This window comes from Arvicanthis niloticus, chromosome 28, assembly GCF_011762505.2.
Source record: "Arvicanthis niloticus isolate mArvNil1 chromosome 28, mArvNil1.pat.X, whole genome shotgun sequence".
Taxonomy (NCBI): Eukaryota; Metazoa; Chordata; class Mammalia; order Rodentia; family Muridae; genus Arvicanthis; species Arvicanthis niloticus.
In genome coordinates, this window is record NC_133436.1 from 4,560,593 (window position 1) to 4,587,115 (window position 26,523).

Here is a 26,523-nt window from a genome sequence, read left to right on the forward strand (position 1 = left end):
GCCTCCTGCAGGATGACCCAGCCAAGGGTGTCCAGCCTGAGGACATGTGACTGCAGCCTCTGTGTACTCAAGGGGTGCCGAGCCTGACAGCTTCCTCTGTGTTTGCTTTTCTCTGTTTGGTACCACCCTGGCAGACTGCTGGAGAGAGATGGCCGCTTTGCAGACATGGATGCTGAGTATGGAGCTAGAAGCCTGGTCAGTGTCCTACGGGCCCAGGGGGTAACACCAACCACATCCGTCCTGCTTGGACGTAGAATTGGGAGGTACAGAGGGACTTGGGGTGGGGTGTATACTGTCTCCTGGCTGCAAGATCCAGTTCCATTTTCCTGGACTTGTTACTCAAGTCAGGATTTAGGGGAGGAGGTACAGCTGAGTTAAAGAAGTGCTTGCCTAGCATGCAAGAAACCCAGCATTGTGTGAACAGGGCACAGTGGCATGTACCTGTAATCTTAGCACTTGGAGAGGTAGGGGCAGGAAAATTGAGAGTTCAGAGTCATTCCGAGCTATACGGTGAATGTGAGACCAGTCTGGGATACCCAAGGACCTTGTCTCAAAAGGAAATTATCAAGTCCACCCTAAAAATGGTGCAGAGCCCAAACCATCCCACCTTCCTTCCCCTGGTCTTCTGCTCTTTCCCACACTACGCTGGGTCAATAGGACTGGTTATAGAGAAGAGATGGACTCATGTCGCAAGCATGAAGGCACACCCAAGTGGTAACTGTTGGTGATAAGGTATAGTTTTTTATACTGACACATATTAGTGAAATGTTTCAAATATGAATATATAGATCATTGCCCACCACCCCAGTTCTGATCTAAAATCCATCTCTCATGTTCTCAATGATGACAACAAATCCAAGTGTTTTTTTCCTTCCCAAGCTGGATTATATGGTCCCAAGGGGACGTACACTGGCAGATGTTCCACCAAGAGAACCAGGGGAGGAGGACACCCCAGCCCCTGGCCAGCAGCCTCGAGCAGGACCTGCCCTCCGATTTCTGAAGTGCCAGAGTCCAAGAAGTCCACAGGGAAGTCCTCACCTGAAGACAGGAAGACACCAAGTGACCCTGTGTGCCACGTGAGTCACCAAGTGATGAGAACAGGCCCAGGGAGATGGCGCAGTGGGTAGAAGGGCTTGTTGCAGGCCTGATGACCTGAGATCCCTGGGACCCACATGGTAGGAGAAGGGAACCAACTCCCACAATTACCCTCTGACTTCCACATGTCCTTGTATACACAGGAATGTGTACACACATACAGAGGCATGTGCACACTTATGTGTCTGCACATACACACACTTATACTTGCACACACAAGCATGTGTGCACACACATGTATACACACACATACATATGCACACATGCTGGCATGCATGTACACAGGCATGCACATACAAGCACACACATACATGTGCATGCACACACACATGCACATACACATGTACATACATATATACACATGCAGGCATGCATACACGTATGCACATACATATACACATGCACACACACATGCATGTACATATACATGCACACACACATGCAGGCAGTGCACACACACACAAGTACTAAATAAATGTAAAAAATAAGTCAGAAATAAGACGCTTGCAAAAGGAAACGAGTAAACAAAACTACAAACAGAACTTTACCATAGGAGATAGAAGAATTTGAGGAGAAGTGAGAAGTGGGTAATTTGGGTTTCACCCCCAGGTTCCTTCCCACTTTGGGTCTCTGCCAGCCTCAGACCACTTTCTCTACTGTTCTTCCCAGGGGCCCTGGGTTGGGCAGGTGCCTATCCCTGCTGCCTCCAAACTCTATATCAGGCTTTCATCTCTGAGTTAAAGTGTGACCTGCTATCTCCTGCCTGCTACCTCGACCTTACAGGAGACACCCCATGAGATTCTTTTAGTTTTATCTAGGCCAGCCTGGTCTTTAGAGTGAGTTCCAGGACAGTCAGAGTGACACAGAGAAACCCCATCTTGGGGGAAAAATTAATTATTAATCAACTATTGATTAATTGACTGATTGATTAATTTTAATTGTTATTACAGTGCTGGGGTTGAACCTAGGATCTTTTCAATATCAGGCAAATGCTATACCACTGAGCTATATACCTCAAGCCTGCAGTTTCTCCTTTACACACCACTCCCTGGTCCCCAATGTGAGGCATGGTTGGTGTTGCATGTTGACACAGGTGGACTCAACTGTGCTTTCTTTTCCGATCTCAAGATCTCAAAGAAGCTCCGTGTGTTTCGTCACCTTATACTGTATGCACAATGATACCTGCACCTCGGGCTGTTGGAGGACTCAGTTCAGTGATGTGAACAAGATGTCCTCCATCACATTTGTCTGTGACACCTACTCTTTTAATGCCCTGCCCATTTATGTATCAGTTGCAACTGGTATCGAGTCCATATCCAGTTCCCCACCCTCCTGACCAGTAATCTCATAAGGGAGGAACGGAGGGCTGCTGGCTGTTAGTTAGTCCTCACTGGTCACACCAGGCTAGACACAACTCCCTGCTTGTCCTGTTAGATCCTCCCTAGGTGTGGACTCTTGCGTAAGACTGCAAATCACAGGGACCCCCAGGTATACGGTTATTCATTATGAGTGCTCTCTGAACAAACACTTCCCATCTAGCTCCAGCCTGACCCCTGATGCCCTCTGTTAACCTGCAGGGTGGTTTTGTGGACCGACACTTTGGCTGCACTCCAGCTTAGTGAGGCTTGGTAAAAGCCTTCCAACAGAGCACTCCCTCCAGTCCTGTGTTACTTTAGTAATAAACGTCACTTTTCTGTCTGGAATCCTTTCTAGAATGAGTGCAATGAAGAGAATTGGCATTTCAGCAAAGCACCTTGTAACCAAGAATGAAGCTACCACACACCTTCTTATCTTTAAGGAGCAGCCTGCCAGGGCTGGAGAGATGGTTCAGGGGTTGAGAGCCCTCATTCTTGCAGATGAACCAAATTCAACTTCCAACACTCAAAATGATCCGTAACTCCAGTTCTAGAGGATCAGATGCCCTCTTTTGACCTCTGAGGACACTAAGCATGCACGTGGCACACATCCCTCGTGGGAAAACATTCATATACATAAAATAAATCTAAAAACATAAATCAATGCAACTTTCTGGCCAGATTATTTCAGGCAATACAGGAGAGTCTCGAGTGCTGACAAGGCCCTGGCACTGTACAGGTGCTGATGGGTGAGGACCAGTGTTCCTGTTCATTCTAGAGCCTCTCTGATTTCTAGTCTCCAAAGTGACATAGATGCTGTTCTCTTCTCTAGGAGATCCCCAGGGGCCACCTATACAAAGTGACTTCAAGTTTAAGCCAACATAACTGAGGGGAAAAATCTCTCATTTCTTTGGATTTTCATGCAAGCTTCAGGACAGCTGATATTTACACACACACACACACACACACACACACACACACACACACAGATACACACATGCAGACATACACAGACACATAACCATACATACATAGAGTTCCAAACACATGCAGAAACATACAGAAACTAACACAGAAATACATGTGGTCACACACACACACACACACACACACACACACACAGAGATATATGTATGCCCTTACACACACAGATACACATAGATATATGCCTTCACACATGCACGCACACAGATACACATATGCACACACTCTTGCACACAGACACCTATACTCACACTTGCACACACATGCCATTATTTGACATTTGCTTCTATGTCTCTGATAAGGACCTCGATGAGGATTGAAGAAGGGTCTAGAAGCAGGCACTGTCTTAGCATCTTTGGCTCTCAAACCATCTCCAAGGTGGTGCTGTTTTGTACAGATGCCAAGCCAAACTTTATTGAATTTGTTAGTGTTAGGGTTATTGTGATTTTTATTCATGGTGAATTCCAGTTTGTGCTAAAATATCCTTGTGGGTTCAAGTTATTTAGAAAGAAGTTAGAAGTTCATGGCTGATACACTCTGTGGCAGACACACCAGGAGAGATATGTTCAGAGCCCAGTCAAAGAGGAACCATTCTGGGAATGACATGATTAAATCTCATAGCTTTGGGGAGATGTGAGCCTCCTTCAAACATACCACATTTGAATGTGGATACTATTGTCTTGGAGAGAGGACTCTATTGATTATTTTTTAATTATGGTATTGACAGGGCTGGAGAGATGGCTCCACAGTTAAGAGCGTCCACTGGCTACTCTTAGGACCCAGGTTCAATTCCCTACACCCACATGGCAGCTCACAACTGCTTACTACTCCAGTTTCAGGGGATCCAGTGCCCTCTTCTGGCTTCCATGGGCACTGCATGCATGAGGTTCAAAGACATACATGCAGGCGAAGTAGTCATACACATTAAATTGTTTTTTTAAACTACATTGAGGAAGTCTGTGATCCCCAAAAGTTAATGTCATAAAGATGAATAAAATGGGGGAAAACCCTTTATTTTCAGGAAAGATGTCTGCACTGGTTGCTAACAGCATTTTGAGTTTGTGTACAGAAAACAGTCTGAATGTCATCTATAAGAGAATCTCTCCTCTCTGTGCTTTAGGAGCAAGCTTTCAGAACACAAGAGGGGTACACTTGCTCTTGCCGGGGGGACCACAGAGCATGTGAGGGGCAAGCTTGCTCCTGCCGGGGTGACCCCAGACCCCAGACCTACAGCACCCCTGACCCTTGCACACGTGATCCAGACCCATCCTGTGGTGGTAGGTTCCTGTTTTCTCTTTGCCTGTGCTGGGTGGAGGCTGTAGCTCTCCATGAGATCAAAGGACAGATGAGAGCAGGAGATGGTGGAAGACCCGGAGGTGGGGCCGAGGAGGGTGCCAGCAAGTGTGAGATTTCTGAGGATTTCCGGGCTGCAAATTAGATGGGCCAGCAACCAAGAGATGAGGTATGGGAGATGTTGGGATAATGACAGGTACCAGAGAGGAATGAATAGCTCTCTAATGTCTTTCAACTCCCTGGGTGAGTTGGAGCCAATAACTCTGGGTGAGAGTTTATTAGCAAAGTTACTACACACTGCAACCCTCAGAGTGTATTGTTGAGAACAACGAAAGAGTTTGTGTAAATATCTGCTATTTTTTTTCCCCTTCTTTCACTGTAGGAGGCCAAGACAGCAAGTCGATACTGGGTGAACTATGTGGATGAAGAATAAGATTTTGTTGTTGTTGTTGTTTTTACAGTCATTAGATAAAAAAAAAAAAAAAATCCAAACAGGAAATGACAGCTATCTTTTTCTTTGGGTCTGCATTATGATAAGCAGCAAGGTTGGTATCCGGTGAAGATGCTCGTGCCTGACATGAGATGCCTGGCGCTTCTTTCTTTATAAAGGTGACACCATCATGCAGAGCCCGACCCGTGAATTTGGATGATGGAGATGGTCAGACAGACAGCACAGTGGGCAGCAGCAGCAGCAGAGCACACTGAAACACGAGGCTTCAGCCCATGGCTATTCACTTCTTCTGACTCATGGTCCTTCTGCCTGGTGCTTGCTTTGCAGGGTCTTAAATAAAATTAGCTTGTTTTCTTTCTTTAAAATTATTTTTTAAAGATTTATTTATTTCTTCATTCATATGAACGCTCTCTTTGTATGTATGCCTTCATGACAGAAGAGGACATCAGAACCCATTATAGATGGTTGTGAGCCACCATGTGGTTGCTGGGAATTGAACTCAGGATCTCTGGAAGAGCAGCCAGTGCTCTTAACTGCTGAACTTTCTCTCCAGCCCTTAAAAATTATTTTTAAAACAGCTTTCAAATAATGAGTAAGGATAAAAAAAAAGCATGAAAACAAATCAAGGGTGTTTGATGAAATGAAATGAACGTGATAAATAAGAAAATATATAATAAATAGAAGTAGAGTCCAACAAGGGATTGGATTAGGCATGCCAGAAGACGGAATGCGTGAACCAGAGAGGCCAGAGACACAATGCTGGCCTTAATAGCCCAGTGGCGCTGAACCCCAGGTCCAGCAGTGATGCTGAGGGAGCTGTAGAAGAAGCTGAAGAGAAAGATATTTCCAGAAGAGATGGAAAATATCAACTATCAGATTTAGGGACCCCCCCCAAAAAAAACCCCACAAACACTAGTAGAAACGACAGCACTGTCTGGAAATGTGGCTGTGGGAGAGTGCTTTACTTGATGTTCAAGGTCCTGTGTTCAATCTCCAGCACTGCAAGAATACTAATAAAAGGGGGGGGGGAGCACTTAAAAGCCCTGGCTGCTCTTGCAGAAGACCTGGCTTTATTTCCCAGAACCCACATGGTGGCTCACTGGATTCCAGTGTCAGGGGGCTTGATGCTCTTTTCTGGCGTCTGTGGGTCGTGCATGCACATGGCACACAGACATCCATGCAGGCAAAACACCCCACCCATACAAGTAAAAGATGAATAATTTTTTAAAAAATTCATTCAGGTGTTGTGGTACACACTTTTAATCCCAGCACTCAGGAGGCGGAAGCAGGTGGATCTTTGAATTTGAGGCCAGCCTGGTTTATAGAAGGAGTTCTCCTGGGCAGCCTAGTCCACTGGAGGGGGAGGGACAAAGAAACAAAAAGAAAACAGAGAGTTCAGAAGAGCAGGTCTCACCAAGGGATAACACCCAAAGTGCAGACCGCTCCCCAGTAGGAGTAACAGCAGATTCTTAGAGAATCTTTTTAAGAGGTAGGAACCCTTAGGAGTCTTAGGACAACTCAGTCAAACCCTCTAAGAAAATAAGAAAACGTTAGGCACACTGGTTCATCCATCAAAGTCTGCGGATGCATAAGGAGGAGACAACAGAACTCAAACATAAATTCTCTAGAGAAAGGGCCTGAGGAGCCGTTCCCAGCTCCTCCTGTGCGGGCAGCATGTCCTTCTGTGAGGGCAGTGTATCCTCAATCACGAAGCCAGAGTTACACAGTTGTCCCTCACGACACAGGCAACACTCCTAAAAACACAGTGGCAACCAAACCTAGTAACGTTTTGCCCATCTCAGTAACTTCTTCCCACGATAAAAAAAAAAAAAAAAAAAAAAAAAAGATAGCAGATTTTGAAAGGAGGGGAAATCTTTGAATTAAGCATGTTTTAAATATGTGTAAAAACAAAACAAACCAAAAAAAAAAAAACAAAAAAACAAAAAACAAAAAAACAAAAAAACAAAAAAACCCCCCAGCATGCTCAACAGTGATCCAGCATAGCCTTTTCTTTTGAGGTTAGGGACAGCATAAGATTCCACACCATTTTCATTCCTGTGCAATACTGTAGGAGAAGCTTGACCCACACAAGGGCAGAAAACAACGGTAACGCTATCATCGTTTATACATTTTTATTTATTTTATTTTATGTGTACAGATGTCTGTGTACCACATGCACACAGTGCCTGAGGAGTCTAGAAGGGAATGATGGATCCCCTGGAGCTGCAACTACAGGTGTTTGTAAGCTGATGTGTCAGAGCTGAGAGTTGAGCCTGGGTCCCCTGGAAGAGCAGGCAGTGCTCTTCTCTCTGAGCCATCTCTCCAGCCCTACAGTATACAGATTAAATGCTATAGGGAAACTTAGCTGTATTTAATTATTGTAAACATTTCTTCTATGAATAAGCAGATTTTTTTTTTAAAAAATTAACTTTTAAATGTGTCTTAGAGTTTTACTGCTGTGGACACCATGACCAAGGCAAGTCTTTTGTTGTTGTTGTTGTTTGTTTGTTTGTTTTGTTTTTGTTTTGTTTTTCCGAGACAGGGTTTCCCTGTATAGCCTTGGCTATCCTGGAACTCAGGCTGTAGACCAGGCTGGCCTCAAACTCAGAAATCTGCCTGCCTCTGCCTCCCAAGTGCTGGGATTAAAGGCATGCGCCACCACTGCCCGGCCAAGGCAAGTCTTATAAGGACAACATTTAATTGGGGCTGGCTTACAGGTTCAGAGATTCAGTCCATTATCATCAAGATGGGAGCATGGCAGCATCCAGGCAGGCATGGTGCAGGAGGAACTGAGAGTTTCACGTCTTCAGCTGAAGGCTGCTAAGAGAATACTGGCTTCCAGGCAGCTAGGATGAAGGTCTTAAAGCCCACACCCACATTGACACACCTCCTCCAACAAGGCCACACCTCCAAATAGTGCCACTCCCTGGGCCAAGCACATACAAACCTCCATTGTGTGTGTGTGTGTGTGTGTGTGTGTGTGTGTTCATCCATGATTGACCAGACATATCCAGTCTCCTGGTGCTGCAATTACAGGTGGTTGTGAATTGGGGACTGAGTGGTTGCTAGGAACCAAACTTGGGTGTTCTTAAGAGCAAAGGCACTCTGCACCGTTGAGCCCTCTCTCCAACCCAGTAAACAGAACTTTAAAGATAACTTGAATACCTTTAGGTGAGGCTCTTGTCTCAGGCTCAGAAGGTCCCGAGGAGGAGAAGACAGACCCAGGTTCTGAGCTGGCGCTTGCAGGTTCCTCAGAAGGAAAGCAGGAACCATGCTCTAGTCCTTGTTTTCTTGCCCGCACCTTCTGAGGTGCGCCACTACTGGCCATGTGGAAGCCAGCTGGTATTTCAGGAATATAGTTGATATCACCCTCTTCATTTTATAGCCCTTCAAGGAGACAGTCTGTGCTTAGCGTAAGAGACAGTAGGAAAAGCTGCCACCTTGGAAGATTCTGATGAAGTTGAAGGAATAATGATAAAAATATTCAACGAGGAAAATGGACTGTCACGTCATATTGGAAATAGAATTGTAATCTGTAGAAGTATATATTTTCATGGATGAGTTGTCTGAGCCCTTGGGAAAATCAGAAAGTTAGTTAGAGTGTAGAGCTAGGGATGAGGTCAGAAAATAAGAAGGTCGCCGGGCGGTGGTGGTGCACACCTTTAATCCCAGCACTTAGGAGGCAGAGGCAGGCGGATTTCTGAGTTCGAGGCTAGCCTGGTATACAGAGTGAGTTCCAGGACAGCCAGAGCTACACAGAGAAACCCTGTCTCAAAAAAAACAAAAAAAACAAAAAACAAAAAACAAAAAACAAAAAACAAACAAACAAACAAACAAAAAACAAAAAGAAAGAAAAAAAGAAAGAAAATAAGAAGGTTATAGAGTTTCTTCATTCCATGCTGATACATTGCATACAGCTGGCACGTCGTCAGTGCAATAAGGATATTTTACATTGAGGTGTGTGTGTGTGAGAGAGAGAGAGAGAAAGAGAGAGAGAGAGAGAGAGAGAGGGAGAGGGAGAGGGAGAGGGAGAGGGAGAGGGAGAGGGAGAGGGAGAGGGAGAGAGAGAGAGAGAGAGAGAGAGAGAGAGAGAGAGAGAGAGAGAGAATATGATTCTCAGATTTTAGGGTAGTTGAGATGGGAAAATATTTTGAGCCCATGAGTTCGAGACCAGCCTGGTCAACATGGTATTGAGAAAGGAGGGACAGAAGGACAGGTGGGAGGAGGGAGGAGCTGAAGGAAAGGAAGACAGGCTGGCACTTCCTTATCAGCCAGTGAACAAGGAGAAGAGCTGGTCTGAGTAAACATAGCCTGTTAGCATTGTTCTAAACATCAGAGGTCTGGGTACTCAGCACAGAACCCAGAGGGTTGAAAACTAGCCAAACCTGTTTATGCGAGTTAAGGATTCCTTGGCTCAAATGCTTGTGACCAGAAGTGTTTCAGACTTGAGTCTTCCAGGTTTGGGAATATTTGTACAGACTGTAATGGTAAAGCATCTCTCAGCATCTGTCTCTTAAATACCTTGTAACAGGCTGGAGAGACATCTCAGTGGTCAGGAGCATTTCTTTCTCTCGCAAAGAGCCCCAGGTTCGATTCCCAGCACTTACATGATGGCTCACAACCATCTCTAAGGCCAGTTCCAGGGGGGTTGCAGGAAGAATACTCAAACCCATACAATAAAGTAAAAGAAAATATAAAATAATTGCAACAACAAGAAAACCCCACATTGTCATCTAGTCAGAAGAGCTACTTGGCAGTCTAGAGATGGTGGCTGGGAAGGAGAGGAGAGTTGATCCTGCCCACCCCTCAGTGTGTTTTCCTGATCCTGTTTCTGAAGACCTCTGGGTCCCCAGCTGGCATGGAGCTGGAGTCCCACATTTACTGGTAGCCTGGAGGGGTGACCCAGGGCCCTCTTTGGACTTTCATCCATTTCTGGTATGATCATCAACTCAGGGATAAACTTCCAAGAGGTGTTTAATACTGGACTAAAACTGAAGCCACGGGGCCTAGGGAGATGGCTCGGAGACTAAGAACTCAAGCTGTTCTTCCAGAGAACCTGGGTTCAAGTCCCAGCTCACACATGGCAGTTCATAGCTGTCTATAGCTCAAGTTTTGGGGAATCCAAAGCTCTCCTCTGGGGTGTGAGAATTTGATTCCTGGAGCCCATGTGGCAGGAGAGACCTGACCCCCATAATTTGTGCTCCCCACCTCCATGTGAGTGTTGTGAACACACACATAAATCACACTTAAACACGTATGTCCACACAATGTTATGTCTCATTGCATAGCTCTGGCTGCCTTGGAACTGGCTGTGTAGACCAGGCTTAGTGTCAGACTCACAGAGATCTGTCTCCTCTCTGTTACCATGTGCACTGCCATGTTGAAAAACAAAACAAACCAAACAAACAAACAAACAATGAATTTTTTTAAAGAAAATAAAGCCCTGGGGATTTGGAGAGGAGTTCAGGTCCCAGTGTCCAGGTCAGCTCAAAACCGCCAGTGCTTCCAACTTCAGGGAGATCTGATGCCTCTGGCTTCTGTAGGCACCTGTGTGCCCTATCGCGCGCACACACACACACACACATACACACTATGATACACTACACACACATATACACACACCCCCATACACACACATACCACACACACATCACACCACTTACACACACTCCATACCATACACCACACACAGACAAATACACACAGTCCGCTATATACTAAACACCACACATACACACACACCACACCATATACATACTATACACATACACACACACATACCACACCATATCATAACACACACAGACCATGCTGTAACACACACATACATATACACACACCCCACACCACATATACACTAAACATATATACACACCATATCATACTGTAACACACACATACCACACTATACACACACCTACACATCCCCACACCACACCCCCACACCACACCCCCATACACACACCATACATACACTCACACACTACACGTATATACTCACACCATACCATATCATACTGTAACACACACACATACACACATACCACATCACATACATCACACCACATACACCCCCCCACATACACCCCCACCACACACCCTATACACACACACTCACACTCACAAACACTGAAGAGTTCTTGCAGGCCTGAGCAGGGCAAACATGACACCATCAGGTCTTGCCCTTCCCCTAAACCGTTAGGTCACATTCCTGAAGCTAACCACCAAGGTCTATTCCCTTATTTGACCACTTTCTTATGCTGACTCATTCCTGAGGCTTGTCACCTCATCAAGGCCCAGCAATCAAAAACCTCCATTTAGCTACCGTAATTAAAATACATAATCAGAACCTACCAACCCACCCCAGCTCATTCCAACACAGACCTCCCTCCCAGTTTCCTCTTAAAATTAACTCCTGCAAAAAGCTGTTTGCTGCTGCTCCTGCCAGATCCAGATTCGGCCACCTTGTCTCTTTGCCCTGCTTGGAAATTGGTACTTGGGTGTGGCTTGTGCCTAGTCTGGGGCCCCTCCCACATACTATTCAGGTACCGTCACACATAATTAAAAATAAAATATAAAAATAAAAATAATGGTCATGTGTAGTGTGTATGGTGTGCGTGTGTGTGTGTGGTGTGGAGATGTGTAGGTGTGTGTTTGGTGTGGTGTGTGTGTGGTGTGGGGGTGTGTAGGTGTGTGTATGGTGTGATGTGTGTGTGGTGTGGGGATGTGTAGGTGTGTGTATGGTGTGGTGTGTGTGTGTATTACAGTATATGATATGGTGTGTATATAAGATGATATGGTGTTAAGAGAGAAGATGGGTTTTCCTGCTGACGTTGTCTTTTGAACTGTCCCCTGTTGGTTTGTAAACCTGACACTGTTAGAGTCATCTCAGAGGAGAGAACCTCAGTTGAGAAAATGCGTCTATAAAATCAGCCTGTAGGCAAACCTTTAGGGCATATTCTTGATTAATAATTGGTGTGGGAGGATGATACTACCCCTGGGCTGGTGTTCCTGGATTGTATAAATAAGCTGAGAAAGTCATACAAGAACTGAAAGACCCCTGAGAGGGGAGACCCTCAGTCAAGTCTTGGGATGTCACGGCCACTCAATAACTCACATGATACTGATCTAGATGTAAACAGCAAGAGGCTTTAACCTGGGAATCAGCCAGCTGATGGTCAACTCATAACTCAGGCAGGAGCAGAGGAATTGACCCCGCGGCCTGGGGAGAAGAGGACTTTTAAAGGGCAAAACCACAAACCAGGGAGGTGAGGGGGTAACCAAGGGAACATATCATAAAAATAGTGGAAAGTCCCAGCCCATAATTTAGTTGGTCATGTGGAAAACATCCTGTACACACATTTTTTTTCCCCTCAAGAATGTAATCTTGTTCAACCATTCACCTTGTGGTCAGCTAGTTCCTGGAACCAGCTGGCCTACATTCTTGGCTTAGCGCTAGGAGACATAAAGAAAAACTTTCTATATCTTTTAAAGGATTTTCTATATTTTTCAATTTTTATATACTTTTCAGAACAAACCACTAAGCAGCACTCCTCCCAGGGCTCTGCTTCAGTTCCTGCCTTCAGATTCCTGCCCTGATCCCCCTGGAGGATGGAGTACAAGCAAAATAAACCATTTCTTCCCAGACTGTTTTTTTGCCCTGCTGTTTTTCTTTTTCTCCCAGAAATAGAAACTCTGATAGAGAAACTGGTACAGAGTTGGGCAGGGGCGGTGTGTGTGTGTGTGTGGGGGGGGGGGGGGATGTTGGTTGCTGTGACAGACCTAACTATGTATTTGGGAAGTTCTGAGCTGGAAAAGCCTTGGCGCACTGGGCTCAGGGGACTGCTCTGTGGGAGCCTGGAAGAGTAGCGCATATGACAGAGGCCTGGCTTGTCAAGTTTCAGAGGGAGGCAAAAACTATGCTAGCCATTTATTTGATATTTTGAATGAAGATTCTGTGGTTCAGGTCAGTGGGGTTGAAGAATCAGCTATGATTAAGAAGAGGCCCGCATCACTGGGGTGAATCTTTTGATGCTCTGGGAATTGTTTCTTTGGAAACAGCATAGACTATGACTTTTTAAATTTTTTTTTTTTTTTTTTTTTTTTTTTTTTTTTTTTTTTTTTTTTTTTAGATTTAAGGAGTCATTGGTAGCTCAGAGGTGGTGGCACACACCTTTAATCTCAGCACTGGGGAGGCAGAGGAGGCAGATGGATCTTTGTGAGTTTGAGGCCAGCCTGGTCTACATACAGAGTGAGTTCCAGGACAGCCAGGGATACACAGAGAAACCCTATCTTGAAAAAACAAAAATAAATACATAAATATATAAACACATAAATAAATAAATGAAGTCACTAGACATGATGGGAAGACCTTTAACCATAGAATTCAGGAGGCACTGGCAGTTCAAGGCCAGCCTGGTTTGTAGAGTGAGTTTCAGGCTAGCTTGGGATACATAGTGAGAATTTGTCTTAAAAAAAAAAAATAAAGTAACCAATCCCATCCCCTTTACCTTTCACAGGTCAAATTCCTTTTGTAACTATTTGTGTGAATGTGGTGAGCTAGCAAGAGGAAAAAGCAAAGAAACCTCCCTTTTACTTTCTACATTCTTAAGGTCGTTCAGTGGAAATAAAATAGATTTAAATGAAGATAAATCAGAAATCAAAACTTCCTCTCATTTTCCACTCGTTTTTTTGTGAGTTTTAATTGCCTTATCCACAGAAGACTGTTGCCTCCTTACGGGATTGTTCCTCTAAATGACATGCACCCAATTCTTTCCCGCATACAACAGGCTTTCTTGTATTTGGTTGTGGGACTGGTGTCTGGAAGATGGATTGTGGGTCGTTGCTTGCCCTAATTCTGACTTGCAAAGTGGGCTTTCCTCTCTGAGTTCTACAGCTTGGTGGAGTCTGGTGTTGGCAGCTACTGATTCTGAATCTGTTCTCAGGAGTGTGTTAAGAGCCCCCTCTCCATTTTTTATCAGTCTTGCCCTTGATATGTGGGGAGATTTATCTTAACTCTCCCGCTTCCTGCAGCAAAGCTCCCCCGGGGGCATTCGCTACCTCTCCTCCTCTTCGGCCCTTCCTGTTGCCTAGCTGTCAGCAGGTGGGCGCAGCCTCCTTCCTCTCACCCACTCCTCCTGGAAGCTGCCAGCGGGTTTCTGCCCCACCTCCCCCGCGACCAGTATCCCCCTGGGATACTCTCACAATTCCATCTTTCTCCTGCTCCTGTTACTATCTATCTTTCCCTCGAATGCCTCCTGGAAATTCCTATTAAAAAGCTTCTTAATCAGTGTTTCAGGATTTTTGTGGGACCTCAAATTCCTTCTACCAGGACCCTGGAGACCACCGAATCTCCCCCGTATAAGCCGCCTGACAGACATCTACCTTCTCAGAGTCCCCCTTTGGGCTCATCCTTCGGCTTTCCTGTTCTTTATCAGCTCTGACCTCTGACCTCCTCCGTGGTTCTTTTTCAGTTGCTGCTGAGTCTTCTGTGTCATTTAAATTAGGGTCTGTCTCAGTTTGCTGTTCTCCTCTGGGGTCCGGGCTTTCCGCTTTCTCAGACACTCGAGGTGTTGAGGATTCCAGTGGCCCCTGGGCCTAGAGAAGCTTTATACACTAGACCCGGGTTCTCTAGGGAGCTTGGCACACCCTCCTGTTTCTCTGCTATCCTAGGTGAATGTCAGGTTCTAGCTGGAACACAGAGCTTGCTGTGACATGTGGTTTGGATATAATGGGAGAGAGAGACAGAGACAGAGAGAGAGAGACACACACACAGAGAGAGAACACACCCCTTGTACAAATTACCTGTATACAATCATTCACTAAGTGATTGAGCTCCTGTAATGATTTCTGAGTAACTCTGATCCTGCCTCTGTCTACCTCTGCTTCCTCTGAGATTGCTCTTTCTTGAGAGCTCAGTTAATGGGAAACAACAACGCAGACAGAAAAAAAAAAAAATGCCAAGACTTCTGTGGCACCTGTCTTTAGAAGGCGTGCAGGGCTGTAGTTCCTGTACCACTTGCAGGGCGGCTGCTGCTCCTCCCGGACACAATGACATCTGCCTTCCATACCATCCCTGAGTTCAAGAAGATGAGAGAAGAGACACCCCATCTGAATGGAGTCGTCTATGCAAGATCCACTTATCTCAGACTTAGCCCAGGTTGAGGACGAAGGAGAAACAACACGGAGTCTCCAGCAAAGGGCTAAAGGCTGATGCAGAGGTCAGGAGGCTGCCCAAGACTAAAACGAAATAATCTACAGTGGTCACGTGACAAGAGCTGTCAGGCCTAAGTATAAGGCAGAACCCGGTGGCCTCTGGGAAACACAAACAGTCCAAGGAGCAAAAGGCTGCCACAGAACACCGAGGAATAAATACCATGGCAGAGATTCAGGGAGAACAAGGACTGCCTGAAACTCAAAGGGAGAGCAAAGAAATAAAATCTGCATGGGAGGCAGTAAAACCCAAGAGTGACTTAGAGACAAATTGACAGGGTGGTGTGGTGCAAATACTTCACACACCATTCAGTCCATGCAGGAGGACCAGAGATGAAACAGCTCAGGGGGAGAAGCAGGAGAAACGGAAAATAGGCAGGGGCTGTCATTCCCAGGCGCAGATGACCTGGAAGCTTGCCTAGAGACCCCCCACTGGGACAAGAACAAGGCACGAGAGCTTCCCTTGACTTACTCCTGAAGAAACCCGGACCTACTGGGTGCGGAAAGCTCAGGTGTGGAAGTTGAAGCGACTCAAACTACCTGCCCTAGAAGGTACCAAGCCAGTGGCCACAGAATCCCCTCGTGAGCCTTGGATTCAAAGATCGGGGAGGTTTCCAGAGAAATGTTGGCTGGTTTATTTGTTTTCAATGTGCCAACTCCTGTCCCTAAACCACCAGAACCACCTAGCTCATGAGGAGAGCTATGATAGGATTGGACCTGAGAACATCTTCAGCTGCCCCTCAGAGCCCAGTTCTACCCTCTCTCCTGTTGTAGCTTGGGACCTCTGGAGACTGGTGACTCTTTCCACAGTCACAATGACCAGGACATGTAGTCCAGCTGGCTCATTTCAAAGGCCTTTCTATTCTCTTTTCTACAAAACCACAGCCACCGAAAACAACCCAATGTCCCTTTTAAAGTTCAATGGTAAGCAGTCTGGAGAATTGTGCCCTTTTAAAAGCACTCACCGAAAGCCACCATTTTCGGTGACAGGATTGTTTTCATTGACCTGGGATTTGGGGATCCTGTATCTGCCTGGTCGGCTTGGGGAACAGGAAGTAGAGAAGGACTAGGTTGGTACACTGGAACCTGACGTAATTAGGGCCCACGTATCTGTGTTTTGCAACATGGATATAGATTATCCACTCCCCCTAGTCTTCTTTCAAGAAAGAAAGACTCCAGAGTTGTGAGATCAGGACTCAGAATGGCTCCTCCTTTCTGTACTAGCTCCAAAGGAAAGGGGTCTTTGTTGTCTGAAAAGGGGTGAGACTAGGGAAACTTACCCCCCACCTCCCCGGGAATTGCCACGGGCATACATTTATGGTTCCTAGGCCTTTTCCTTTGTTTGTTCTTGGTGGGAATGTTGCCTCGCAGAGGCCCAAGCATGAAGCTTTTCTGGGATAGTTGAGGCTTCCCTAGGACTGGCCAACTTGAGAAGCAGCGAGTAGTGGCCAGGCCACGCCTCTCCCAAGGAAGCGCAGGTTATTAACTGGGAATTCTTTACAGCTGGCCTGGAGGATGTTTTTGGCTGTAAACTGTCATGCACCGCAGCCCTCCTTGAAAAGGCTGTGGACAACTTTCTGGGGACAAAGATGAGAAATTAATCATAGAAGAGGGTAGGGACAGAATAGGTAAGCCTTGAAAGAATCGCTTCTAACCCTAAAGTCAGGAATGTGGCTTCACGGATGCACCGGGGAGTGGAGAGATTTCACTGCTCACGGTAGAAAAAGTCACGTCATCTATTTGCCTCCTGTTTGGAGAACAGTTCCAGAGGAATTTTTCACCAGCTTGCTGGACGATGGAGAAAATCCATCTTTGAGCAACCATTTTCCCAGGGCCCGCTCTGCCTTCACGCCAGAGGTTAGACACTGTCAGTCACTTTCAGACCCAACCTCCCTCGACCATCACATCCCCCTCCACCTAGATTTATTCCAAGTTCCAGGGAGTCTCGGGTCTTAACATCTCCGAGGGAGAAAAGGTGGAATCTCCCCTTCTGCAAACCCACAACCCAGACTGGCTAGTGGGAGTTGCCAGAGGGTCGGGGTTGAGCACAAATGAGAGCCTTTTGGTGTCTCTGCAGAAGGAAGCATCCCCTTCCGCTCAGCCCGCCGTTTCTTTATATCCTAGACTACAGAAGAGCAAGCGAGCAACCCAGTAGCCAGTGGATAAGGACGGAGAAGGACATGTTCCAGGACGTGTTCCCATCCCACTCCGGAGTACCTTCCCCAGAGGTTGGCTCCTGGAAAACCCTCTGATCCAGAAGTAGGGTCAGGTATAACCCGGAGTCGGGGGGCCTGGCTTGCTCCACAACTCTGACCCTAAAGACTTCCCAGGGAGACGCTCAGAGAGACAACGGACTCAGAATTGAGTGCCTCCACCTGACTCGGGCATCTTCCGAGGAGCTTCGGGGTGGGATGGGCGCATGGAAGACGGGGAAACGGAGGCTGGAACCCAGACCCTCGTTAAAGAGCTGGGCGCGAGCTCTGGCTTCCTTCCCGCTTCCTGGGCTCCCGTTTTAGAGGAATGTTATTGTTTAAAGAGACCCCATTGAACTATTTCCTGCTCTTTGTCACCTTCCCCTCTCTCTCCCGGCAGAGGTTCTCACCGAGAGGTAATAAACCAACTGCTGCCCACACCGCTTGGCTTGGCGAGGCGGGTAGGGAAACGCGCGCAGCGTGCGTTCCAACAATCCCCGGAGCAAAAAGACCAGGGAATCCCAGGGCCACATTCGGTGCAGGCTCATCCACCGTCAAAGTCCAGCTTTTATGTGGGACACGAGGACACTTCCTATTAGGGTCGCTATCTGTTCGTCTATTTCCCTCTCTGGACAGATCCGCATTGAGCTTCCCTCTCCAGGCAGGTGAAGGTCGTGGGAGACCCTGACGCCGTGGTGGGAGTTAGTGGCAGTCCACGGGGCGAGGGGACGTGTCCCGAAACTGCTACACCTCGGGAGGCTGAAGCTTCGGAGAGGTCAAGGAGACCCGGGAGACGCTGATCCGCCGTAGTCCCGTGCAGGTGCGCGCAGCGTGAACACTCCGCGGGGTACAGCCGCTAGGGTGCACTTGGAGAGCGCGCGTGGGAATGGAGTGTTTGGCTGCTCTAGGAGCCGCGGGCCTGGGTGGCTCCGGCCGGGCTTCTCGCCCTCCCCCCCTACCACGGTCCGCCCCGCCGCTTTGATGGAGGTGCAAACATTTGGGGGAGGGCGGGGGTGTCGGGACTGCGCCCGACGCTTTCCTTACAGGAAGCGCGCGCGGGAGCCCATTGTTGGTCCCCAGCCTCCGGGCCCGCCCGGCGGGTCTGATATGGCCGCGCACCGCCAATGGGCAGCTGCTCCGTACTTCAAAGGGTGTCCCGCCCAATCCGCCGCGCCCCCCTGCGAGGCCACCTCGGCTGTATTTATGGGGAGGGGACCCATTTTCTCTCCCCCAGAGACAAACTCTTGTCGCGCCTTGCGGGAGTTCAAGTGGAACCACGGCTCCTCAGGCCCTCTCCTCCATCCCCGCCCCCTTCCCCCCACATCCCGGTCCCGGTCCTCCATTGGCGAATGTGCTGGGACCCAGGGGTGGTCTTTGGGCTCCGCAGAGTGATCCTTTTTTCTTGGAAAAGGGGTGGCGGGAGAAGTGAAGGTGGCTGTTGGGTAGGGAGTCAAGACTCCTGGGCGGTGGAGAGGGAGGCGGGAGGATGAGCTCCCCGGGCACAGAGAGCGCTGGGAAGAGCCTGCAGTACCGAGTGGATCACCTGCTCAGCGCCGTAGAGAGCGAGCTGCAGGCGGGCAGCGAGAAGGGCGACCCCACCGAACGGGAACTGAGAGTGGGTCTGGAGGAGAGCGAGCTCTGGTTGCGCTTCAAGGAGCTAACTAACGAGATGATTGTGACCAAGAACGGCAGGTAAGTGCGTGCTGCAAGAAGAGTGCCTCTCCGGGAGAGCATCTTTTCTGCTCAACCAGCCGACTTTGTTTCTTCCCGCTGAGTTAACTGCACCGGAGAGCATTCCTAACCCTGTTTTCTCGCGAACTTAACCGGACGAAACCTGAGAAGGAAGTTGGTTTTCGAATTCTAGGGTTCCTAGGTGTACACAAGTGTGGCCAGGTTTGCCTTGGGCGGGATGGGGGACGAAATCCTTGGCTAGATTTGTTTCTCTGCTGTCTCGAGAACTCTTGGGTTTAGTGCGGGAGATGATTTGGTTCCAGGACTGAGAAAGCGCTGGCAAAGAAGCTTGAGAGACCGTTTGCAGGGGGTTCTCTTTGGCCGGCAACAAACACTGTTCAGGTTCCCTCTCCTCATCGGATGGGTCCTCCTGCCGTGCGCTGTCTTTTCCAGGAGGATGTTCCCGGTGCTGAAGGTAAATGTGTCAGGTCTGGACCCCAACGCCATGTACTCCTTCCTGCTGGACTTCGTGGCGGCTGACAACCACCGCTGGAAGTACGTGAATGGGGAGTGGGTACCTGGGGGCAAACCAGAGCCTCAGGCGCCCAGCTGCGTCTACATCCACCCAGACTCGCCCAATTTTGGGGCCCACTGGATGAAGGCGCCTGTGTCTTTCAGCAAAGTCAAACTCACCAACAAGCTAAATGGTGGGGGACAGGTAAGCCCGTATAGGAGACAGCCGCTAGGCCCCAGGCCAGAGGGAAGAGGGAGCCTGGACGGGCTCCACCAGCCTTTGTCAGCCTCACAGAAGCCACTGTGGCATTCCCCAATTAAACCTTTAGTACTGTTTATATTAAGCTGATGAGGGTTACACCAGGGCCTGGAGAAGGGAGCTGGGACTCCTCACTCAACCCTGGAAGGGTTAGTGAAAATCTTCATCTATCGCTCGGGAATCAGCTCTGGCCCTACCTAGGTGAGCTTTGATTCTGAATCCTCACTTTAAAGTCAAAAGGGAATACTGGCAAGTCTGTGCAAACGTGCACATTCCACCCTTCAGAAAAGTCTTTAACTGGGGCCTATTCCAAGAAAACTCACTCCAGCTGTGACCAAGCCAGCCATTTAAAGTTGTTTGTGGCCTTACGCTGACAGGCTTTAATAGTGTGTAGCACACCTCCCAGCCCAGTTCCAGACCATCTGTAGGAAACAGATGTGTCAAATGGACCTGATGTCCTCCATACTGCAGGCAGTTCTGTAGCTGGATCTGTTTCTTCCTGAGCAGTCCCCGTGGGTGCTGTGGTGGGTGCTGCCATATTTAAGGTAAGGTGCGGGTCTCCATTCTCGCTCCTCCGTATCTCCTGCAGATCATGTTAAACTCCTTGCATAAGTACGAACCCCGGATTCACATCGTGAGAGTTGGGGGCCCGCAGCGCATGATCACCAGTCACTGCTTCCCTGAGACCCAGTTCATAGCTGTGACTGCCTACCAGAATGAAGAGGTAAGGCTTCGGAGGGATGTCCCCTCACCCCGCCTGCCTGGGGACTTGGAGGTAGAGCTACAGTACTGAAGACAGGCAAGATTTACCACTTCTGTGGCTAAGAGAGAAAAAGCTTAAAGTAATCATTTAAGCATGTTGCTAGCCTCCATAGATCCAATACACACCTGCAACATGCTTGAAAGAAGCGTGAACAACTTCACGGGTTTTAAAATCTCCTGGAGAGGCTAGGGCACAGTCCCTGATCTCAGCACTCTGAAGTCCTGGCAAGGGTCTTTACTTCTAACCCCAAGTCACAGAAAATGTGTCGTTAGTCACCTGGGGCTGATACTGTTGACCTTGACTCCACAGAACCTCCAGGCTATGTTGGAACTATTGTGATATCTAGATGTGATAGACTTAAGTTTATTGGGAGTTTTACTTAGAAATTACTTTCCTTTGTAATTTCTCAGTGCTTTGAGACACAGAAAAACAAAGACTGATTCATTGGAACATTCTAATTTGGTTCTGTTCTTTCTCAGTTTCCCTTTCTCGTCTTTGGTAGTGTCTCCCCACTCCCATTTGGTGCTTGGTATATAGCCCAGGATATCCCTCAGTTCACAGTCCTCTTACCTCAGCATCTTAATGCCTGGGCTGACAGGCCTAGGATGCTTCTCCATTTTTTTTTCTTCCATCAAACCCTCTGGTAACCAATATTGTATTAGTAAATACACTTTCTTGTTTTTCAGATCACAGCCCTTAAAATTAAATACAACCCATTTGCTAAAGCCTTCCTTGATGCGAAAGAAAGGTGAGAGTTCTAACTGCGTTCGTTCCTGGGGCAGAGGACCATGTGAAAAGGCTACCCACTGCTTCCAGGCAGGCCTTCTTCTGACCATTCCGAATACTTTTTGGCAGAAACGACCACAAAGATGTAATGGAGGAGCCAGGGGATTGCCAGCAGCCTGGGTATTCCCAATGTACGGTTTGTTGCACCCCCAGATCCCTCTGCCTTGTTCCAGGTCTAGACTTGCTAAAATCAGAACCCTTAAGTGAGGCTTTGGGCTCCTGGGAGTCGTGGGGTAGCAGGATGGCTCTTCTTTGTGCCCTGGGCTCGTACCCTATGCTTTGGAAGCTGCCCAACCATCTTGGGCTTTGGAGACTGGCTAGCCAGAAGAACTCATGATTTGTTTCGTTCTGTGGAGTGGACTCCTGGGAGTTTAGACTTGCATATGATGAGGGTTCAGCTATCACACCCAGGCTTGGAGTTGGCTTCCTCTTGGTGATGGCTTAAAACTGAAGGGCTATCTTTGGAGACACATAGGAGCGGCCTTCCTGCTCAGTTCCTGTGGCTCCTGATTTTGGTGGCTTGTATGGTAGTTAAAAATATCTCTTTAGGAGTTCTCATAGGCAGTAATGGGTGCAGATCTGTGCAGGCATGGGGAGAGAAAAGGCCTAGGCGGGATCTCCAAATATTGAGGTCATGGCAGAGGGGTAGAAGGGTCTTGCAGGCCACTTCAGTGGCTGCCGGAGCAGCCTAGCACTCTACCCTTAAACGATGATCAGCTAGTCTAAACTGGTATTTTAATACCATCTAAACAAATTTAACAAATGAATTTAACAAACAGGGACCCTATTGTGACTCACTTGACCAGGAAGAAATGGACTGTATTTGGGGTCACACCAGGGCTGTGTGGTGGACACATGTATCCTTCCTGCGGCCCCCTGTGTTCTTCTATCTTCATACTAGATCCCTTTAGCATCTCCTTCCTGTTCATTTGTTAGAAAGCCACCGGTCTGCAGGGCAGAAATTCCACAAAGGCTGGGAATGGTCTTAGGTCTAATCCTGTAAGACAGGGCTATGGGTTGAGTCTCTCAAGAGCACTAGCATCCCAGACTCCCTGTGGTGCTCCACAGTCTGCATTGAGAGAGGGATACTGGTTATTCTTCAGTTCCAGAGTCTCCCAGGATTAGAGCTAGGACAGGACTGAACCTCAAGCAAGGGCCAGTTACCCAGCATGCTTTTCTCACAGCAGGGGGGTGGCTTGTTCCTGGTGCTGGCACCCTCTGCCCGCCTGCCAGCTCCCATCCTCAGTTTGGAGGCTCACTCTCTCTCCCCTCCACACATGGCTGTGAGAGGTACCCGGCTCTCAGGAACCACCGGTCATCGCCCTACCCCAGCCCTTACGCCCATCGGAACAACTCTCCAAGTAGGTTCTGTACCTCCACTCACCAGCTGGGGGTGGGTGGGAGGATCCCTCTGGAGAGGCACTTCTATGGGGGTGCAAGATAAGGCTGGGGCTGGAGAGGTGGCTCAGCGGATAAGAGCACTGACTGCTCTTCCAAAGGTCCTGAGTTAAATTCTCAGCAACCACATGGTAGCTCACAACCATCTGTAACAGGATCGGATGTCCTCATCTGGTGTGTCTGAGACAGCTACAGTGTATAGATAGGGAAACCAGATCCTAGCGGCTCCTGAAGAGATTTGGTCAAGGTGGTGGTTTAACCAGGGGTCTCCAGGGAGGCTTTCATTTCAATATCCATGTGCCCCAGAACATGCTCCAGGCTTTTTAAAAGACAGTTTTCTGTGCCTTTCCATGGAGACATAGCTTGAGCCCCACAATGGAGCCCTGGTTTAGATGTTCCACCAACCTCTCTAAAGTGACCATATTAGATGAGCGTGATCATATTAGATTATCCAGGTGCAAATATTCCTGACCAGACTGAAGACTCCCAGGTTAGAACTCTTCGCCCTCAGTGTGGATGTCACTTGAGAACCAGGCACATTTTAGATCCACACTGGACCCAGAAGATGGATTGCCAGCCCCAGGACAGCTTGAGACCTCGGGCAGATTCTCCAACACTTGTCTGCTCAGACAAACCTTTGTCTGCTCCAGAGGGAGGGGAAAATGGCTAAAGAACACCATAAAACAATTTGAAAGGCAACAGCCTCGGAGACTCCTCCATCAGAGGCTGGGTTCTGAGGTGGGGGGAATCATATTTTTAATTTGGTGAGGTCATGGTTTCCATAACCTATCCAAGCCGTGTGGAATCCCCTTTACGGAAAAGGCAAGCTAATGGGGCAGATAGTTGTTTTATTTACTTTTAAAATTAAGCATTCCAGGCTAGGGTGTCACTCAGTGGCTCAGAACTTGCCTAGCATTTGAGAGGCTCTGCATCTGATCCCCAAAGCCACGAAAATAATAAATGAATGGCATAAAAAGAAAAAGAAAGATCAGCAATACCACTTGTCTGATGGACATCTCCTTGTGGGATGGTAAGAGACACCCTAGGTTAAGGTGTCTGATAACATTGACAAACATTGCCATGCTGATGAGCTAAGCAGACTTGGGGCTTGCTCTCTGAGTCTACCCATGCAGCTTTTGTTTGCAGTGCGTTGGGTTGGGCGGGTCTTTAGTTTGCATCATTTTGTTAAATTCTATTCCTTTCGGAAGACCTGTTGGGCTAACTCCCCTCTCCGCATCCCTCAGCCTATGCCGACAATTCCTCTGCATGCCTGTCGGTGTTGCAGTCCCATGACAACTGGTCTAGCCTCGGAGTGCCTGCCCACACCAGCATGCTACCTGTGAGTCATAACACCAGCCCACCAACTGGCTCTAGGTATGTATGTCTGGGGAGCTACCATACGTAAAAGATACCAAGCAGCTCCAGCCTCAGTCTGTGTCTCTCAGGCTGGTGGAATTAGCATGTGTAGTTTAAAGTAACAGTGCAGATCCTTTGTTCGCTGAAGGCAACATGTTTCTTACCTTTTTTGTTTTTGTTTTTGTGTTTTTTTTTTTGGACAAAGAAGTAAGAGTCCTTAGTATCATTCTGAGAACCAATAAAGGATGAAGACTGTTTGACCAACAAGTTACAGAATAGGCTGCTGCTGATACAAGTTACAGAATAGGCTGCTGGTGATACATTCCCTTCGGGCTTATCAACTTCCCAGTGAACTGAAACAGTAGCAAAGAGATGCAGAGTTAGTTGCCAATACTCCATCTCCAGTGAGGAAAGGGACTGGAAGATACAGATTCTGGCACAGTGTGAGGATGGAACTGTTAGTTCTCAGAGGAGTGAGCCTGCCATCATGCAGCCTTGACCTCAGATATCTAAACCAGTGCTTCTCAACCTTCCCAGTGCTGTGACCTCTTACTATAGTTCCTCAAGTTGTGGTGAGCCCCCCAGCCCCCACCATAAAATAATTCCGTTGCTACTTCATAACTGTGATTTTTCTATTATGAAATACAAATATCTGATATGCAGGATATATGATATGCAGGATATATGATAAAGGGATCAACCCACAGATTGAGGACTAATGATCTAGAACATTAAACATTTATCTAAGGTCCTAGCTGTTTTCGTTTTGGAGATAATTTTTCACTAATAAGAATTTAGTTGCCCAGTGTTTCTTGTTTGGTTGATTTGTTTTCACCTAGGGTCTCAGGCTAGCTTTGAACTCACTACACAGTCCAGAGCTCAAGGTCTTGATTCTCCTGCCTCAGCCTCCTTAGTTGTTGTGGTTATTGGCAGGTATTACTGATTCCACTTTAACCGGCTCTTAAAGCAAACACACATAAAATGGCAAACTTCTCAATGGCCCCGAAGACATTGCTTAAGGAGCCAGATGATCGGCTGCCGGCAGCCGATTTGGTGTCTTAGTCTGAAACAGTAGTCTGCCTTAATTTACCCAGGCTTGCTCTCAAGTTCAGATGCCTTTGATGTAGAAATAGGGGATGGCGTGTTAAATAACCTTATGTCAGATCACATTATGTTTATAGAAGAACTGTAAGGAAGGTTTTCCCCAAACAGAACTTCAGCAGAGTTAAATGAAATTCATTTCCTAGGGCGTAGGCCAGAGGGTTTAATACAACTTCAGAATCTTCATTTTATAGATTATGAGTCAGCCTGAAAAACAGTCATGGGGCAAGGTGGAGAGGCAGAGCTGGTTCTAAGCCACCTCTGGGGTCCCTTGCATATTGCCCCATGTTGACATGCGAATCCCCTGTCCACCGGGCGAGCCTGTGCCAGCAATGAGGGCATTCTAAGGAATACTTTCTTCTGTGAATGTGAGGATTGTAGGATGCAGGGTTGGGACCACATTGCTCTGAGCCTTGGTGCTTAGTACAAATTCTGTACGCCAATGAGCACAGAGCTACTTGCCGGAGTCCTTGCTGCTTTTAGCAGGACTCAGCACAGTAACGTTCACTGTGCTTGTGCATACCTTCTTGTTGATTTTGTTTGGTGCAGTAGCTTCTATCCATGTGATAATAGTGAAAAACTGGTCCGCATAGCCATGGGATGCAAGTATCGCCAACAATGTTCTGAGTACTGGTCTTTCTCATCCATCTGTAGCTCATTTGCAGCCTCTTCCCAGGCTTCTGACTTCTGTTTTCTCTATTTCAGCCAGTACCCCAGCCTCTGGTCTGTGAGCAATGGTACCATCACCCCAGGTTCCCAGACAGCTGGGGTGTCCAACGGGCTGGGAACTCAGTTCTTTCGAGGCTCTCCTGCACATTACGCTCCCCTGCCGCACACAGTTTCAGCTGCCACGTCCTCCTCCTCTGGCTCCCCGATGTATGAAGGGGCTGCTACAGTCACAGACATTTCTGACAGCCAGTATGACACGGCCCAAAGCCTCCTCATAGCCTCGTGGACACCTGTGTCACCTCCATCCATGTGAATTGAACTCTCCTCCATGTGCTGAGACTTGTAGCAACCGGTGTCAACTGGATCGTTCAGGCTCATCGTGGCAGGCTCTTGGGACGAGGAAAAAAAAAATAAAAGCTCGCTAC

At 47.7% G+C, this 26,523-nt stretch overlaps 2 protein-coding genes across 12 annotated transcripts in view; both read left to right on the forward strand.

Annotated features, from left to right (window-relative positions):
- LOC143440026 (uncharacterized) overlaps positions 1-5,546 on the forward strand; it is a 63,394-nt gene extending 57,848 nt beyond the window's left edge. For 6 of the 9 annotated variants that reach the window (XM_076926616.1, XM_076926622.1, XM_076926618.1 and 3 more), the window contains 4 exons: positions 135-195; positions 880-1,076; positions 4,555-4,711; positions 5,337-5,546. In XM_076926616.1, the coding sequence (XP_076782731.1) occupies positions 135-195; positions 880-1,076; positions 4,555-4,711; positions 5,337-5,432 (511 nt within the window). In that variant the 3' untranslated portion in view covers positions 5,433-5,546. The other 3 variants (XM_076926619.1, XM_076926620.1, XM_076926621.1) reach the window with 2 other exon arrangements.
- Positions 5,547-19,068: 13,522 nt separating this feature from the next.
- Tbxt (T-box transcription factor T) lies at positions 19,069-26,411 on the forward strand. 3 transcript variants are annotated; one of them, XM_076926526.1, is made up of 8 exons: positions 19,069-19,274; positions 19,707-19,971; positions 20,615-20,749; positions 21,475-21,536; positions 21,644-21,705; positions 22,759-22,935; positions 24,217-24,346; positions 26,135-26,411. In XM_076926526.1, the coding sequence occupies exons 1-8, from the start codon at positions 19,069-19,071 to the stop codon at positions 26,409-26,411; spliced, it is 1,314 nt and encodes a 437-aa protein (XP_076782641.1). The 3 variants fall into 3 exon arrangements, with proteins under 3 accessions (XP_076782641.1, XP_076782642.1, XP_076782643.1); XM_076926527.1 differs by having other exon boundaries at positions 22,762-22,935; XM_076926528.1 differs by lacking the exon at positions 22,759-22,935.
- Positions 26,412-26,523: the final 112 nt, after the last annotated feature.

What these genes read in the sequence shown, in the direction of transcription:
- Tbxt (XM_076926526.1), top strand. Translation starts at nt 19,069, where the DNA reads ATGAGCTCCCCGGGCACAGAGAGCGCTGGGAAGAGCCTGCAGTACCGA. An exon ending in CCATCGGAACAACTCTCCAA is followed by an intron (nt 22,936 to 24,216) that starts GTAGGTTCTGTA and finishes CGCATCCCTCAG; the next exon opens with CCTATGCCGACAATTCCTCT. An exon ending in AGCCCACCAACTGGCTCTAG is followed by an intron (nt 24,347 to 26,134) that starts GTATGTATGTCT and finishes TCTCTATTTCAG; the next exon opens with CCAGTACCCCAGCCTCTGGT.